Source organism: Pleurodeles waltl, chromosome 3_1 (genome assembly GCF_031143425.1).
Source record: "Pleurodeles waltl isolate 20211129_DDA chromosome 3_1, aPleWal1.hap1.20221129, whole genome shotgun sequence".
Classification (NCBI taxonomy): domain Eukaryota; kingdom Metazoa; phylum Chordata; class Amphibia; order Caudata; family Salamandridae; genus Pleurodeles; species Pleurodeles waltl.
The window spans coordinates 1,147,448,349-1,147,465,400 of NC_090440.1; the positions used below are offsets into that span (position 1 = coordinate 1,147,448,349).

General features: G+C 43.1%; 1 protein-coding gene across 1 annotated transcript in view; it reads left to right on the top strand.

The window, feature by feature from the left end:
- The window catches only part of IGSF9B (immunoglobulin superfamily member 9B), a 1,080,599-nt gene that overhangs the window by 465,258 nt on the left and 598,289 nt on the right, over positions 1-17,052 (top strand). Inside the window, exons 8-9 of the mRNA XM_069224455.1 lie at positions 13,962-14,104; positions 14,506-14,646. Of these exons, the coding sequence (XP_069080556.1) occupies positions 13,962-14,104; positions 14,506-14,646 (284 nt within the window). The remainder of the gene's footprint in view (positions 1-13,961; positions 14,105-14,505; positions 14,647-17,052) is intronic.

Genomic DNA, 17,052 nt, shown 5'->3' on the forward strand with positions numbered 1-17,052 from the left:
GGCACCGAGATATAGGGACGTGGCCTCTTGACTAACTAAGGTGCTAATGAGGTGGTCGAAACTTGAACACTGATTGGTGGTTGTCCAGTCTGTGGATGTTTTTTTAAAGGGATTTGAAATCTCCTTGTACCTTGCAAATAGTGTTATTACTAATGGCCCTAGTTAAGGGTGTCATGCAGATGTTGCATAAATTGACGTATTCCTGTGTATATGCTTGCACACTCTCGCACTGATGATAAGGTATGATAGGCAATACTTGGGATTTTTCACCAAGGACTACAAAAGCTCGAGGGTGGCCTACACTATCGTATTATTATATTACCCAGTGGTCACAGTGCATTAAAAAAGTATGGGAACTGTGATGTTGCGCGCAAATGGTGATGGGTAGTGGTGGGTGAAGAATTCCACTCCACTGGCAGAGTTTGCAGAATTTTCCTCATTACTTGCAGAGCGCGGAGTTCTAAACAAACTCCGCGAAATGATGCATAGCAGAGTTTTTTCTCTTGGGCAGCTCGCCAACTTAACATTAGCGCGAGTGAGAGAAATCACTAAGTTGGCAAATGAGATTTCTGAACATTGGTGGTCGCTGCATGCTGCTACCGCTTGCTTTCAGAAAGCTGCCCCTTATATTTAGGAAGCTGCAGCTTGAGTAGAAAATCTACTCAAATTACAGAAATGAGTCAGCGCCCTCTGGTGCTCTGCGTGATGCCGTCCGTGCTGAATATACAGCATGGGAGAAACTCTTTGCACTGGAAATCTTCGCCAACAGCATGACTTAGCCAAACTCCACTGCTCATGGAACTTTACGTAGCGTGGCAGAGTTTAACATATTCTACCCAGGGTAGCCGGACCCCTCTCGAAGATTTATCCAAAACTTCTCTTAAGCCCACCATATATTCTGCCAGCTTGGGTGTTGACCAAATCTGTAGCCAGTATAAGATGTGTTTCAAATGCGCATGGGGGCAACAGACCGAAAACCTAAATCATGCGAACCTTGGGGAAATTTGTGGGCTGCTCTAAGAAATGTATTCTCAGCCAACTCCAAATCTTTTAAGTTGACGTTTCCCCAGAGTTCTGCTCCATGTGCTGCAACAGCAACTGATTTAGCCCTCCACACCTCAAGGAGGGGGGAAATTGGGTGGAATAAGGTCCTGTTTGCAAAATTATTAGATGGCTGCAGCCCTATTCTTTACGATAAGGGTACCTTTAGCAACTTGAGATCACCAAGTGTTTGAGCTAGAAAGGCAAATGCCAAGATAATCGAAATCTAGCACCTTCTCCAACCCCTCCCCAACTAATTTTAATTGGCCCCGAAATCCTGTGAGGGTGGATGGCCATAATTTGTGTCTTGTTTGCATTGAATACCAACTTCTATTAAAGTTGTTCAACAGGGTTTCTAGGCCCTTGGGGCGTTTTGACACTAATAGAATGTCATCCGCAAATAGTAAAACAAGTAGTTTAGTTCCCCCTAAGACCGGAGAACCATTATCACAACCCAAAAGGTAATCAATGCAACTATTTATTAACAGCTAGAACAGGATGTGGGCAAGGACACATCCATGCCGTGACTCCCTTGGCAATCAAAGGGCAGTATTTTCCCCATTTATACCCCATCTGATGTGAGCAAATTTATCCTGGTGAATCCTGACAAATAGGTCAAGAAGAGGCCAGGGAAGTCCTAGGTCAACTAGTGTGCACCACAGCTTATCCCTAGGAACCATGTCTGAAGCCACTTTGAGATCAACAAAAGAGACGTAAAGGCTACCCCTTTTAAATCTACCTCTTTCCACCTTATTAGCTGAAACCTAAAAATGTGATCTACTGTACTAATTTTGGGACAAACTCCAGACTGAAATTGCGTTAAAATTGTATTCTCTTTGACCAAAATAGGAAGCTGATCTAATAAAAGTTTACAGAAATGTTTTTGACTTGAGTCAATAAGGCTGATTGGACAGTAATTGCCTGGGTCAGTCTTTGAGCCTTCCCTATGTATAGTAACAGGCTTTAACCCTTTCCAAGAGGTTGGGATCTCACCTCCTCCAACAAAAAAAAGATAGACTGACAAGTGATTATGACTAATAAAGGTATCACCTCCAGGTTGCAGACTCCAGTCGCAATGAGAGGTGGTTGCGTATCTGGTACAGTGATCTGAAAATAACTTGCAAGTCACATGTTTAACGACCAGTAAGATAGATTTGTAGGTTAATCAAACTGCTGCACAAATATGTATATTTGTGTGCCTGTATCTCTCTTTCACTACTTAAGTTACATTTAATTTCATATTATGAATTAATAAAACTTTATTTGATTACATTAGTAATCATAAAAGTACAATAGAACTAAATTAGAGAGTGGAACAGGGCGCTCGGTTCCCACACCGTGTCTCTTGCAATGCAGTCTTCAAAAGCATACAGTTCACTGTCCCCCACAGGGTCTATTTAACACTTGAAAAACTCAATAGCTTTTTCTCCACTGCTCATCTGGGATGTCTGCGCTACCACACACTGTCAACACATCTTCACCACATGCTGTGGTCATGCCCCGCTCTTATCACATATTGGAACACTCAGAGAGGTAACAGAACTTCCAGACTCTCACACTTGGGAGGCCTACACCCTGTGGATTTTCAAGCATGAGAAGTGCATAGAGGTGAGGGTCACTTTGCTAGTCTCTTGCCTCCTCGCCAGGCGAACCCTCACATTACATTGGAGATCAAGTCAGGTCCCTGTACCTAAGGCCTTGTGTGGGGCCCTGCGACGCAGGGGGAATTATATAGTCAACAGAGAGCCAGATTAAAAGCGGGGCAAGTTTAATAGCATAATCTAAGTAAAAAATAGTCCCAGCTCCCAGTGACACATGTAGCTGAAGCTAGAAGGGGGAATCCCCAAAAACCCCTTAAGGCAACAATTTTCTTCCGTCTGCACAGACTATGCGTTGGCATAACCACAATCTCTTGCACTGTAAAGTACCACACATTGTCATTTTTAAATATCTAATAATGGGGTAATGGGCTTGTTTCCTATCACAGAAGATGGGCTAAACTAATCACAACCCACTGCCTAAATTTTTGACTTTTCACAGAGCGATTGTTGCTCCACATGGCTCAAGAATCAAAAATGATTCCCAAATAGGGCAAATGAGAAACCTTCATCAGTTTATTACCGTCAATAAAGATGGCTCACAAAGAATATCTGCACGGATCACATGCCATCAGTTGGGATTTGTTCAAATTTGTATCCAAATCTAAATTGGACAAGAATTTAGAAAAATTTCAACCAACAACTCCGGACTCTTTGCGGTATGTGCCCTTAAAACTGTGTTGTCCATGTACAAAAAGACTAGGACCGCTTTGGAAGTTAATTTTTGGCATGTTCTGATAATTTTGTACCAGGTACTTATTCAAATTAGTAATATACAGTATACAACAAAAAAATGGGAGCTAGGACACAGCCCTAGTGCGCTCCATGCCCTAATTCAAAAGAGGCAGTGTATTCTCCTTTGGCGTCAAACCGCACATTTGCTTGCCGTCTGCATAATTCCACAAGAAAGTGCACTAATTTGACTTCCAGCCCTGTCTATAGAGACAATATTAGCCAGAGGTTTGAACGATTCACACAATCAAATGCACAAGAAAGATCCATGAATGGCAGGTACATGGTACATGGGGCACTGCTTCACTGTTGTATATTTACCAATGATCAGGAGTAAACACAAGCTTTGTTCTAAAGTGATTAATCCCTCATGGAACCCATATTGGCAAGGACTAATAACATCAGTCTTATCTGTTCATTCTCCAATTCTGGTATATACGACCCTCCCTCGAATTGTAATAGTTGAGTCAATTAAAGAAATGAGTCCATAACAATAGAGCTGCTGCCTACCCCCCTTTTTTAAAATAAAAACAATAGTTGACAGTAACAATATCTGGGGATACCTTTGTAGAATCGTTTGTTAAAGGACTGTGATAAATATGGGCACACAGAGATCTTTGTTACCCTTCAGTAAATCCAGAGGGACCCCATCTGGCTCTGGCCCCTTGCATGAGGGGCTCTCCTGCAGGGCCCGAGTAACCTCACATAACTCAATATTTAACCATTTCCATAACGAAAATTATGGAAAAAGAACAGAAAGTTGTTTGGGCATATGGTTGATAGATATATGTAGGAAAAATGGGTAACCCAATATTATGCAATTATAATCAGGCATAAACTACAGAAAATACTACCACTCGCACTAATGGCCCAGACCGTGCACCACAGTGATTAGGTGCTGTTAGTTTCACAGACAAACATCAATGGATCCCACTTTTGTTTTTGGATTGCTTTCTTTCTTTTTTAATAGTTACTGTGTATGCTGTCCTGCACGCTGACATGTCCACTGGGTCCTTAGTTTTAAGTTTAGAGGGCCTACATTCGCCTTCTAGACACCTAATAAGTACCATCAAATCACTTATGGAAAGTTGGGCAGTTTTATTTACTGCCTTAAGCATTGATTATTAGAGTCTACTAATGAAACATTAGGCACATCTGTAGAGAAACAAAAATGAAAATGGTCTAAATATTGAGAAAAACTTTACTAAAAACCATTGGTATCAAACAGTTTCCATACCAGTCTTTATTCCAACTGAAATTTAAGAAAATTATAATTATCCTATGAATGAGAGTGAAGGTCTGAAGGGCCGGAGTCAGAGAAAAAAGAACTAAAGCAGCAGGGTTATGATCACCAAAATATTTTGCAATAACATCGCAAGAAAGCATATCATTCTAAAGTCCATGAGAAAAGAACATGTAGTTTATCAGCGAGTAGTACCCACGACCAAAATATGTGGGGGTTCGTTACTGCTTCTGCATTCATGAATGTTAATCAAGTCACACATGCTGATGTAGTCAGAAAGTTCATGCCCTCTTGAATCACAGGGGACCAAAGGTAAAATAGCAACATGGTGAGGGCTAGACTGAGTGAAAATTGAAATCCCAGCCTGCAATTCAGTATTAAAATCTCTGCAAATAACGAAATGCGGCTTGCAAGCATGAGTGCAGTTTGTATTATACAACTCTTCCACAAATTCAAACAGGGATTTACATTTACCAATGTTTGAATGAGTAAAATCATCATTATAAAAATGTATGAGATACAACCAGAAATCAGAGGTGCATTTAACCTGGAACCCCTGGGTATGCTGATTATATGTATTTAAAACTGTAACCATAACATTCAACGAAAGCTTATACCAAGTCGCAAGACCTCTTAGTCTGCCCACACAGTGATGTGTTAACCAGAATAAAGTGACAATCGAAGACATTACAAAGTTGGCTGGTAACCGCCCAAGGCTCTTGGAATAATACAATATCATAATTGTCAATAAAAGCAAGAGCCACTCTACATAATTAATTTTGGTTGTCAACCCTGCAGTGTTCCAGCTCAAAAAATGCATAGTAGGGCTCAGCATGTGTATTTTGTTAACATGCATATTAGTGGGAGGGGAATCATGAGCTTAAAACGTAGTACCATCTGATGGCAATACATCTGGTTAATCCAAGGTATCAAGTCCCTGCAATAGAGAGAATATGTAGTTTGCCTCAATAGCAGTCTTAACAAAACCAACCAGCTCCTTTATTCACATGGAAAAGGTTTCAAGGAGGCTCATAAAAAAGATGGCGGGTCAAACTTCAATGCGTAAATTGCTCTTATAAGGCAACCTGGAATTGACTAGTAAGGTGTGTATAAAGATGGGTCTCCAAAAGTTAATAACCACACAGTCTCCGTCCAAACCTTTTCTAAAAGGACTTAACCAAGAATCTCTCCTGGTATGCAATAGTTGGCTGGAATCATAGACGTTAAAGTTCAAGTTCCTTGTCAGCCAATGGACAGTTTTATGCTTTAAGTGATCCCCATTTTCATATGAACCAATGGCCCGAGCTGAGTCAATTGCCAGGAAGAGCACATTTGGACGAGCTTCAGGAAGGCTTTATCAGTAACCTACTGGAGCTAGAGCTAGTACCCAGCTGACCCATGGATGAAGACTTCTCCTGTAACACAGAAGTAATGCTACCCGAGTGAGCAGACACACCAGTATCGGTATTTATGGCAATCGGGGCATTTGCAACAGTAAAATTTGCATTCACAGAATTTAAACCGGGTGTTTTTAACACTGGCAGTAAACTGAAAGCAGGTGGTTGACTCTCCTGACATGCCAAACGGGATAAACGTTCATCTGGGAGAAGATCCACCCCTTTGCCTAAATCTAACAGTCTTGGCTCAGTCTTGTCCAGCCTTGATGGTAACCCTTTCTATGAGTCAGAAAGCCAGGAGCCTTCTGACACTGCAGGGCTCAAGTGCATCGGATGGCCCCTGGCCATCCGTGTACATGGCACTGGAAATCACTCTGGTGCTGGTACCAGAGGGATTTCATGTCTGCCAAAACAGCCTTGGGAGCTGAGGAATAGCTTTTCCCGCTCCCCAGGCTGTTTTGGGTTTTCAGTGAAATAAATGACGATCAGCGTGCACAGTGCGCTGATGTAATTTCACTGAAAACAGAAGTGAAATGAGGCAATCGGCTCATTTCACTTTCACTGCCTCAGTGCTTAGGGGGCTATCTGCCGCACTGACGCTGGCAGAATCTTCCCTTTCCAATGGTACCCCTCCCTAGTGAATTCTTGCTTGGCAATAGCTGCAGGTGGGCGATCCCCAGGCAGGGATTCTCACACTAGACGTCAGGGAGGGGTGAGCGTCCCTTTGGGAAAGACTTATGCTCCCCCCTTGGTTTTCAGTACATATTCAGTCTTTCTGCCCACGGGGGGCAATAGCTCCCAATCTGGCCCCAGGAACCAGGGATTCATGTTTTATATACATCTAGGAGGGGTGGGGGCATTACAATGCCCATTCAGGGCAACCCCTACCCCTCCCAGAAATTGGCACAATCTTTCTGCCCCAGGGGGGCGTATGGGGGCAGTAGCCCCTGGGGGTGGGGGGGGGGCAGAAAGCCCACTAGGCACCAGGGATTATTTTATTTTTTTCATCTATGGGTGGAGCTGCCCAGAATGGGCATTGCAACAAACCCCCCCCCCCCCCCCCCCCCCCAAAAACAAAAACAAAATCAGTACAGTCTTTCTGCCCCCCGGGCAGATGGGGGCAATAGTCCCTAATCTATCACCAGGAAATTTTTTGTTCATCTAGGGGTGGGGACTGCGCAGAATTAGCATTGCAATGCCCCCATATCTCCCAAAAAATAATCTGCACAGTCTTTCTTGAAGCCCAGAAGGCACTAGGGATTTATTTTTGCTAATGTAGGGTTAGAGGCTGCCCAGAATGAGCATGCCCCCCCACCCTCTAAAATAAATAGGCATCAGTCTTTCTGCCCCTCCTGGGGGTAACATGGTGATAATTACCCCACTAGACACCAGGGAAGAATTTTTTTTAAATAGAGGGGTGGGGGCTGCCCACCACCATGGGCATGGTTGTGCCCTTCACCCCAACTGCAGGGCCAACAGTTTTTTCTGCCAACTCCCCAGACTAAATCATCCCATACCAATGGCAAGCACGAGGACATTTGACTCTTTTGGATTTTGATTTTACATATGGGCCAAGAGAGCTTGGCTAACTCCCAATATTGTCCCATTTGCAGTGGCGAGCAGCTGCACTTTTTGGACCTGGGTGTGGGGGATCTGGGGGAGTCCAGGGTGGTGTGTGTACATACACCCCACACAATTTTCTTACCCACAATGCCCTGCAAATCTTTAACTTTGCATGAAATCATGGATTTCCCTACATTTCTGTGATAGAAACTTCCAAAATTCGCAAGAATCCACAAAATTCCTGCTACCCTGCATTGCCCGATCTATAATGATAAAAACTCTGCCCCACTTGTGTGGGCGCCCAAAGCAGAATCAGCCTAAAAACATATTATAAAAGTGCCCTTTTGGTTCCTCCTCAATTTCTACTTGTTTTTGTCCCTTCCCTGTCGCAGGCACTTGGCCTACCTGCACAAGTGATTTTTATCAGGAGACTGAGACGAATGCTGAGTGGTAGGAAATTTGTGCTGACGCGGTGATCCCACACAGAAATGTGAGGAACATGTGATTTTTGTAAGCTCAATTTGAGCTTTGCAGGCGATTCTGGGTAAGAAAACATTGGGGGATCCATGCTAGCCACACCTCCCTGGACTCCACCGGGTGTCTACTTTTCAGAAATGTCTGGGTTGGGTAGGTTGCCCTAGATGACAACTGAGCACGCCACCAAAAACACAGGTGCCCCCCATTTGCAAAAATAGGTTGTTTTGCGATAGATAATTTTGATGTGTCAACAATATGTTTTGGGCCCTTCCCTGTCACTGGCACTTGGCCCACCCACTCAAGTGAGGTAGCATTTTTATTGGAAATGTGAGGTAAATGTTTTTTTTAGACACATTCTGAGGTGTGATCAGGATTCTGGGTAACAGAACCGGATGAGAACCACCCGTCACCCCATTCTAGATTCCCCTGGGTGTCTAGTTTTCAAACATGTATAGGTTTGCTAGGTTTCCCTAGGTGCCAGCTGAGGTATGGTTAAAAATCCACAGGTATTCACTTTACATAAAATAGGTCAGTTTTGTGGAGAAAAAGTTGATGCATCCATGTTGCATTTTGGGCTGTTTCCTTTGGAGGGCACTAAACCGCCCTAAACAAATGAGGTACAATTTTCATCAGAGGTCTTAGGAAAATGCTGGGTGGAAGGAAGTTTGTGGCTCTGTGCAGATTTCAAAATTTGCCATCACAGAAATTTGAGGCGAGTGTGTTTGTTTAGTCAAAGTTTGAGGTTCGCAAGGGATTCTGGGTAAAACAACCTGGTGAGAGACACACAAGTCACCCCACTCTGGATTCCCCTTGGTGTCTAGTCTTAAAAAATGTATAGGTTTGCAAGGTTTCCTTAGGTGCCATCTGAGATAGGGCTCAAAAACCACAGGTACCCATGCTACAAAAAATGGGTCAGTTGTATGATGTATCCATGTTGCGTTGTGGGCCATTTCCTTGCGCGGGCATTAGGCCTACCCACACAAGTGAGCTACCATTTATATCTGGAGACTTACTGGTACACAAAATATTAGAACAAGTGTTTTCCAGTATTGGGGTATCTTTCATAGATTCACATGCTTGAATCATTCCCCATTGTTGAAGTGGTAATCCCGCTGTATGTTCCAATACTGGAGAAAAATGTTGCTACTAACCTGTAACTCCCGTTCTCCAATATTGGTATCTTTAATAGATTCACATGCAACCCACCCTCTTCCCCTTAGAGGCTCTCCTTCTTGGCCAGTGAGATCTATCCCACTAGTCCTTGGAAAATCTGGGGGAAGATGCCTCTGTTGGGAGTGTTCTAAGGGTGCTGTCACCTGATTGGTCATTGTTCAACTTTGGTCCTTTTTAAAAATGGACTTAGGCTATTGAGCTGAACCTTTCATTTCCTTTGATTCAAGTATGCAAATCTATGAAAGATACCAATACTGGAGAACGGGAGTTACAGGTGAGTAACACATTCTTTATTACCAATTGTCTTTCTCTGCATTTGCACCTTCCAAATATAAGACAGTGTGTAAGAAAAAAGGCATTTTGACAAATGCCCTCTAATTAACACATTAGTATGACTAACCCCAAATTCAGAAACATGCAAAAAAACACTACTTCTAAACTCCATACCTTAAGCCCATTTCAGAAATACATAGATCTCAATATCTATTTTTCACTCTTTATATTTTACCAAATTAATTAATGTATACTCGGTACACAATGAAAAACCATTGCAAGGTGCAGCTCAGTTATTGGCTCTCGGTACCTAGGGTTCTTGGTGAGCCTACAAGCCCTGCAATCAGAAGGGTCAAGCGGACATAATAGTATTTTGCTTTTGAAAATCTGCCATAGAAGAAGTTCAGATGAAAAAGTAGACACAAACTGCTGTATTGTTCAACTCAATTTCAATCTTTTTTTATTTCAACTGCTACTTTTGGAAAACCTTGAAAGGTCTACAGATTATCCCTTTCTGAATTCAGAATTTTGTTTACTTTTCAGAAATATATAGCTTTGCGGGTTCCACAATTGTTTTTACACCCATTTCTAACAATAACTGGAAGGAGGATGAAAGCACCAAAATTTAGAAAAAATGGGCAATGCCCCAGTATAATGCCAAAATTGTGCTGAAAAATTGTGTTTTCTGATTCAAGTCTGCTGGTTCTAGAAAGCTAGGAAGATTGTGAATTTAGCACTGAAAACCCTTCATTGATGCCATTTGCAGGGAAAAAATTTACATTTTCCCTGCCACACTTTTTCCCATTTTTCCCCAAAACCTGAAAGTTTAGCTGGGTGTTGCCTAATTTTTTGGTCCCTTCAAACCCTGGGTACTTTTAGAATCTCGAGGATATTGGAAAAAAGGATGCACATTTAGCGTGAATATTTTATGTGTGCAAAAAGTTATGGGGGGCCTAACTAACCCAAATTGACAATAAAAGGCTTAGCACTGGGGAGAGGGGATATGGGAGGTGGGCACCGGTGGGGGGCATGGGTAGGGTGGGGGGCTGAAAAGGCCTAGCAGCAAGAGGGTTAAAAGAAGCAAACGTTCTCAAAGCATAGAGCTCGGCCTAGAACAAAGCTTCTTCACCGCAGATAAAATGGGATAAACAAAGCCAAACAAGTATTAACTCCCTTGTCGTGGAATCGGGGCAGGCGGGCTGCCCTTCTTTTACGTTTTACCATAGGCTCAATTGTGAGAGAAGCAGAGGTAGAGATGGAGCCGTGTGATAAAGCGTTCTGCCCAACGACGATTGGGTCACTAATGTCTGTAATAATAACAGAGGTGGTAAGAGAGATCAGGGCTGGCAGAGATGGATTCTTGCCATGAAAGGAGAGCTGATCGCTTGAGCAAGAAAATTATCAGTATTTGATCCTGTGGCAGGAGTGTGTGTCGAACCTCTTGTTTTGCACTTACCCATGTCCAAAGTTGAAGGCAGTTGGAAAGTGGATGCTAAAAGGGTGTCCAGAACCGGATGGGTGCAGATAGGCCAGTTCTTGGCCTGGGCATGTCTCGGGCCGCAGGCTTCATCAACTGCTTAACAGCGGCGGAGTGGCGCCTTGCAGACAGACCCCAACGTCAGTGCCTTCAGTACACAGAATTGTAAATGTTTAAGCCCTCTCCTACCAGGTCCCAAGTCTGCATTGTTGATATTATATATTTCATGTCACGTGTTTGCCAAATCTACCAAAGCACATTAAAGAGAGCAGATGTATCTCAAATTTGGGATGTTACACAAAAATCTATTGTGTGAACAAGGGCCTAATGAAATCTACTTACAAAAAAATAGACCCTGATGAGGATCTGAGGAATAACAAGATGGTAGTGCAACTTTACTAAGATATGAAATGTGCAGCTAGTTTTTGCATAACACATTTTTATAAACATAGGAGCGCTGCACAGGGAACCATTGATAATACAGCCCCCACCCTACCATTTCCCATAACCTAAAGTAAATGTGCAAATTGTACGTCCTGTTCACAAGAATGAAGTAAATCTGTTCCCATAAAAGTATTCATACTTACGCAGATTTACTTTTTTTGCAATTCACATACATGCCCGAGAGTATGCATGGAAAGCTGCTCCAGGTGAAGGTTTCTTTGCATACTTCTGGGAGTGCCGTTAAATCTCCCATGAACTCCTATTCCCCATATGCAAAATTCATAATACCCATATAATTGCACACGGGGTATGACACTCGCTGTGCAAATGCACCCTTTTTCTAACAACATTTTTTCTCATTGAGAAGCATTTTCTTTACTCCCCTACGAAATCTGTGACTAATATGTTCTTTCTAACATGGAACAGAAATCACTGAAACCTTTGAGTATAGTAAATTCCACACCATTTCCAGGATGGGAAATTGTTCGATCAGAGCTTGGGAATGCCCACAAGCTTTAACGTTTACGGGCATTCACAGACTTACCAGGCTAACCTCTCCTCAGAACGCCTACTGCCTAACGTTTGTGTGGAATTTCTACCGTGGGTTTCTGTATACTTGTGGAGAAATCGGAAGTAGTAAAACTATTTATGCCTGCCAGGATCTTTGGTGAATTCCTGGCAAGCGTAACTGGAGGTATTTTGTGTCGTAAGTATATGTTTGTTGCAGAAAATACATTTATGAACTGGGCCGTTTGTGTCTATGACCCTAGATCCAAGCACCGTGGCAAAAAAAGCGAAACAATTTTGTTTGGTGAGGTTTAAATGAATAGTTTTAAATGTAGAAAATGTCAGATATTATGTGGTTACAGATCCATGGGTGTCAGTGGCTGTTAACAACATCATTTGTTTTCCCTGTCTAGTTGTTTGTGGGAGACTTGGGTATTTTAAAAAGGAATGATCCCATTGTGAAGAGGGCAAACGTCTTTGCAGTAATGGCTGCACATTCAGTGAAAACCTACACGGACACTCCCTCAACCCGATTTGGAGGCACTAGGTCTGACAGCAAGCATTTATTAGAGATGTATGACCAAGGGCGAAGCTTGGTCAGGAAGATTTGTTTGCTTGGAGGGGGTGTGAGCATCTGATTTTCCGACAGTCTGGCTGGCATATAATGTTTAAATACATTATATGACAAGCAGGGTGCATGAGAGGGCACATGGGGGCAATGGAAAGGGAGAGGAATGAGGACTGGTTGGAGTACTAAGAGAGAAATCACAATATTTTGTAAAATAACCAGTATTGTTTGAGGAAGCGATTATGGAGTGTGTGTGCGGTTTTGTCTGTGTGTATATAATAATTCCTGGTGAAATCTGATTGACATCTCATAATACTCGACTGAAAGCACGTATACCCAACTATTTATAAAAAAAAGATACATTTAATAGGGGAGGTGTAACACCCCAAACATCCCCTCTGAAGTTAGCTCCTGTGTATGTCTGAAACCTGAAGATACACTGCTGTCTGAAACAGGACATTTTATCAAGAACCTCCTATCATTGAGATCTGACATCCCACCAAATGTTCCTCCTCATTCCAAATGGGTTTTGCTTTTGCCATTCATTTGTCTAAAGCAACACACCGATATTGTGCTGTTCAAAAAAGTGAATTGGTGATGCAGCACACCTGTATTGGGGAACAGAGCATAGCTTCAGGCATCCTATAACACATTCATGGTACCAGTCGTGCCAAGCACTGAAATTGAAGATCTTTTAGATGCAGTTTTTGGTTCATTTAACCAGTTAACAGTGTTTTCACCGGATGGAAATTGGATTGTATTTTAATGACTGGAACTAGAAGAGCAACAGTAAAGATAATTTGGGGGGTTATTTAGCCCCTTTGAGGCTGGCCCACCAGACTGCTTAGTTGACGGCAGCCTTCTCCTCTGCACTTCCAATGGAGAACTGCTTACCCTGTTTAGGCATTCCCACCAGTCTAGCGTTAAACTTCATGCCTGCAATGGAGGATGCCATGTAGAGACAACTGAATTCCAAGTGGACCACCATGTTATCTGTTTTCCCTCCTTTTTTTCACAAACGTCCCAGCGGGACATCTATCTGTGAAAAAAAAAAAAAAAGAAAACATGTACCCTAACATGTAGGGAGTTTTCCCTCATTAGCCAACAGCAGTAGCCCTACCGTAATTAGTGCAGGGCTACCAGCACTGTGATCTAGTGGCACTGTCAGAATCTGGCTGTTCCACATTTCTAAATGAGACTGTGGAACGCTAAATTGGCTGGAAGGTTAGGGATGTCTTGAGCTTTGCTAATTTATGGTAGATTTTATCTGCCAATTTCGGGTGTGCATGCTCTGACTCCATCCATATCTCATTGTTCTGTAGCTTTTAAGGTCTGGCATGTACAATATTTGCTTACAGTCGCCTCTTGGTTTTCAGAAGCCTCCCAGATCTCCATTGTCTTCTGGTCTTTGACTTTTATTTTAGAGATCAATGTGAGTGTGCATTTATCATTACTTTCTCTTTCTCAGACCCTGCCCGCGTTGTGGACATGCCTTCCATCATCTATGTTCCGGTGGGGATACATGGGTTCATCCGCTGCCCGGCCGAGGCAGAGCCTCCAGTCATTACAGTGAAGTGGAACAAGGATGGACGCCCCCTCAGAATAGAAAGAGTAAGATTGTGGGTTGAGGGAGCAGAAGTGGTTGAGAGCACACAAAGTTGGAGTTATATACTCTGTTAATGTACAGGAATTAGATCAACAGCAAAGGGTCAACAGATTAGGTGGAGAAAGTTCAGTCTCTGCCATCAGGTACTGACTTTCAGAGATCGTTGTTGTAGTTTATATATAGCAGTATATTCTCTTTTTGGATTTTATGAACATGTGAGAACAGTAACAATGCATTTTCTCAATTAAAAATCTAAAAAGACAGCTTCAGCATCTGTTATTGCGATTTCAGAGATGCACCAGAACCAGGTGGAAGAGAAATTCAGACTCATGGCTACAAACAACAAAGTCAACTATCTTTTTATCTTTTTAACTTCCTTGTGTTTTTTTTTTTTATTTTTTTAAAGTTTTCTGGCTGGACGCTGCAGGAAGATGGATCCATCCGGATTGAAGAAGCAACAGAAGAATCTCTTGGCACATACACCTGCGTGCCTTATAATGCACTGGGAACTATGGGCCCTTCTCCCCCTGCTAGACTGGTGCTTAAGGTAATGTAATATTTGTGCTTCCACTCAGTTATACAAGGGCCTCCTCACTGCACAAAGATTTGCCTGTTGATATCTCTGAATGTGGCAGGACATGGTCAATGTCCCTTTTCAGTGTTTTCACACTGTCCACACTCTCCTCCTTCATTTAATTTTGCTTCCTTATGATTGTTGTGGAATCCTCTTTGGTGATCAATCACCAGAAACAGTGAAGAAGTTATCCTTAAAATTGTTGCTTAGGCTGTGAAGAAGATAGGTTTCCTGAAATAAGTGTTTTTATTTGGGGAAAAAGCTTTTAACCAATGGCATTTTTGCTTTATTTGCAGCATGATATTCAGAAAAATAAAAATAATTATTTGTTTTACCTTAAATGCCCTCTTTAGATTAGGCAGCAATAAAAGATGAGCACCATCTTGCAACACTATTTGGACATCATGACCATGACTCTGTAGGGACAAGCTTGGGCTGACTCCTTGTCTGTCTGATTAGTCCAGTTCATCATGATAGGAGTATTTACCTGTTTTTGTGGAGTAAATCAGACTAGTGTGTCACTTACATTATTATTTTTCCTCATTTCAATGCCCCCATGCCAGCACTGCTAGGTAATCACTGTTGGTCACCTTCCAGTGTGACATCTCCACTGCTTACTATGTAATTGTCCAGCTCCCTGATATGATAATTGTTTCTTTCTATGGCCTTCTCATATAGTTATAATTCTTGGGATGCATTTTTGTAATGATAGAGCACCTATTCATGTTTTTATGTATCACCTTTGGAAGTGGCATCTCAACTACATGAAGGCGTCACCTGGGCACACCTGATTTCTTCTCCATAGGTCCATGTGCAACATGCTTTGCATTCAAGACCTGGCCCACGTTTGCAAGCCATTTTTCAATGGTTTCACCATCTTCTGTTTTTTTGTCTATAGCCTTGTAAGCTCCTAGGTTACGATTTAAACTAAGTATCAAGGCAAAGCTTATCATTCAGACCCTCACAAGTGTGTAGTGTGAAGACAACACTGAGTGCTTTTGTGTTCTCATACACTGTGCCAAAGAAGCAGCCAAAAAGAGAAAATTCATTTCTTCTTGGCTTTACAACATTGAGGTAGTGTGCTGAAGTCTTACTCTCCCTCCTGGAGCCATATGTGAGACGTTCAGAATGACTACAACCCGCTTCCAAGCAAATACATTTTAATGTGATCAAATTTTAAGTGAAGGCATGGAGGCCTCCAAACATTTCTTGAGAATCTGCCTTGATCGTTCTGTTGATGCAGTTTCATATACTATGTGGACTTGGTTTTGCCCTATGCTGACATTCCTGAGTGATGCTTTAATGAGACCTGTGATATATACAATACAAAAAATATCTCGTACGACCAATAGAAACCTGGGGTTTTACAGTATTTCACAAAACAGTGGTTCACTGAGGGCTCACTTCTGTGCTCACTATGGCTCTCATTCCAACATTGGCTGTATTGACTGCCTACCGCCACGGCGATGGCAGGCAAAATATCGTTGCCGTGGCTACTAGCCGCCCACCCGCATTATGACCGTAGATGGAATTCTGCCAGAAGCTGGCGGAATACCGTTGACGGTCATGGCGGCGGACGGCGGTAATGTGGTGCTGCTGTCAGCAGCAGCGCCACACCATCAAAACACAGCCGACCGTATCATGAGCAATGATACGGCCTGGCAGTGTTTTGCTGATGGACGCTGCTGCTGGCAGCAGCGCTGCGTCCGTCTCCCACAGGAGGACCCCCTGCAAAGCAGGTAAGTCGGGTTCTCCGACAGGAGAGGGGGCTGGGGGTGGTGTGTACGTGTGTAGGGGTGCTGTGTGTGTGTGTGGGGGTGTGTGTGTCTGTGTATGCGTGCATGCAGGTGTGAGTTGCATTGAATGAGTGCGTGAATGACTGAATGTGAGTGCACGTGTATGTTGTGTGTTGTGCATGCTTGTGGTCGACAATGTATGTTGGTGTGTGGGTATGTATGTGTGCATGCGTGGGTGGATGTGAGTATGCATGTGTGTATGAGTGTGTATGTGTGCGCATGTGGGTGTGTAAATGTGCTGGGGGCAGGTGAAGGTGGCTGAGGGCTCTGGGAGGGGGATGGAGGAGGGGAAGATCCCTATCAGTGCCAGCAAAGGAATTCCCTGGCACTGATAGTGCCTACCTCCATGGTTTTCGTGGTGGTAGGCTTGCCACAAAAATCATGGTGGTAGGTGGGGTCATAATCCTGAGGGTGGGTTTGTGATTGCCGCCGGGTTGAAGACTGAAGTCTCCAGCCCAGCGGCCGTTACCACCCTGGCGGACGGAGTGGTACATTGGTGGTTTGGGTGTTGGCAGTACCTTCCCCAAATTACCGCAGACCGCCAGGGTCGTAATGAGGGCCTATATCTTTTTAGGCATCACAA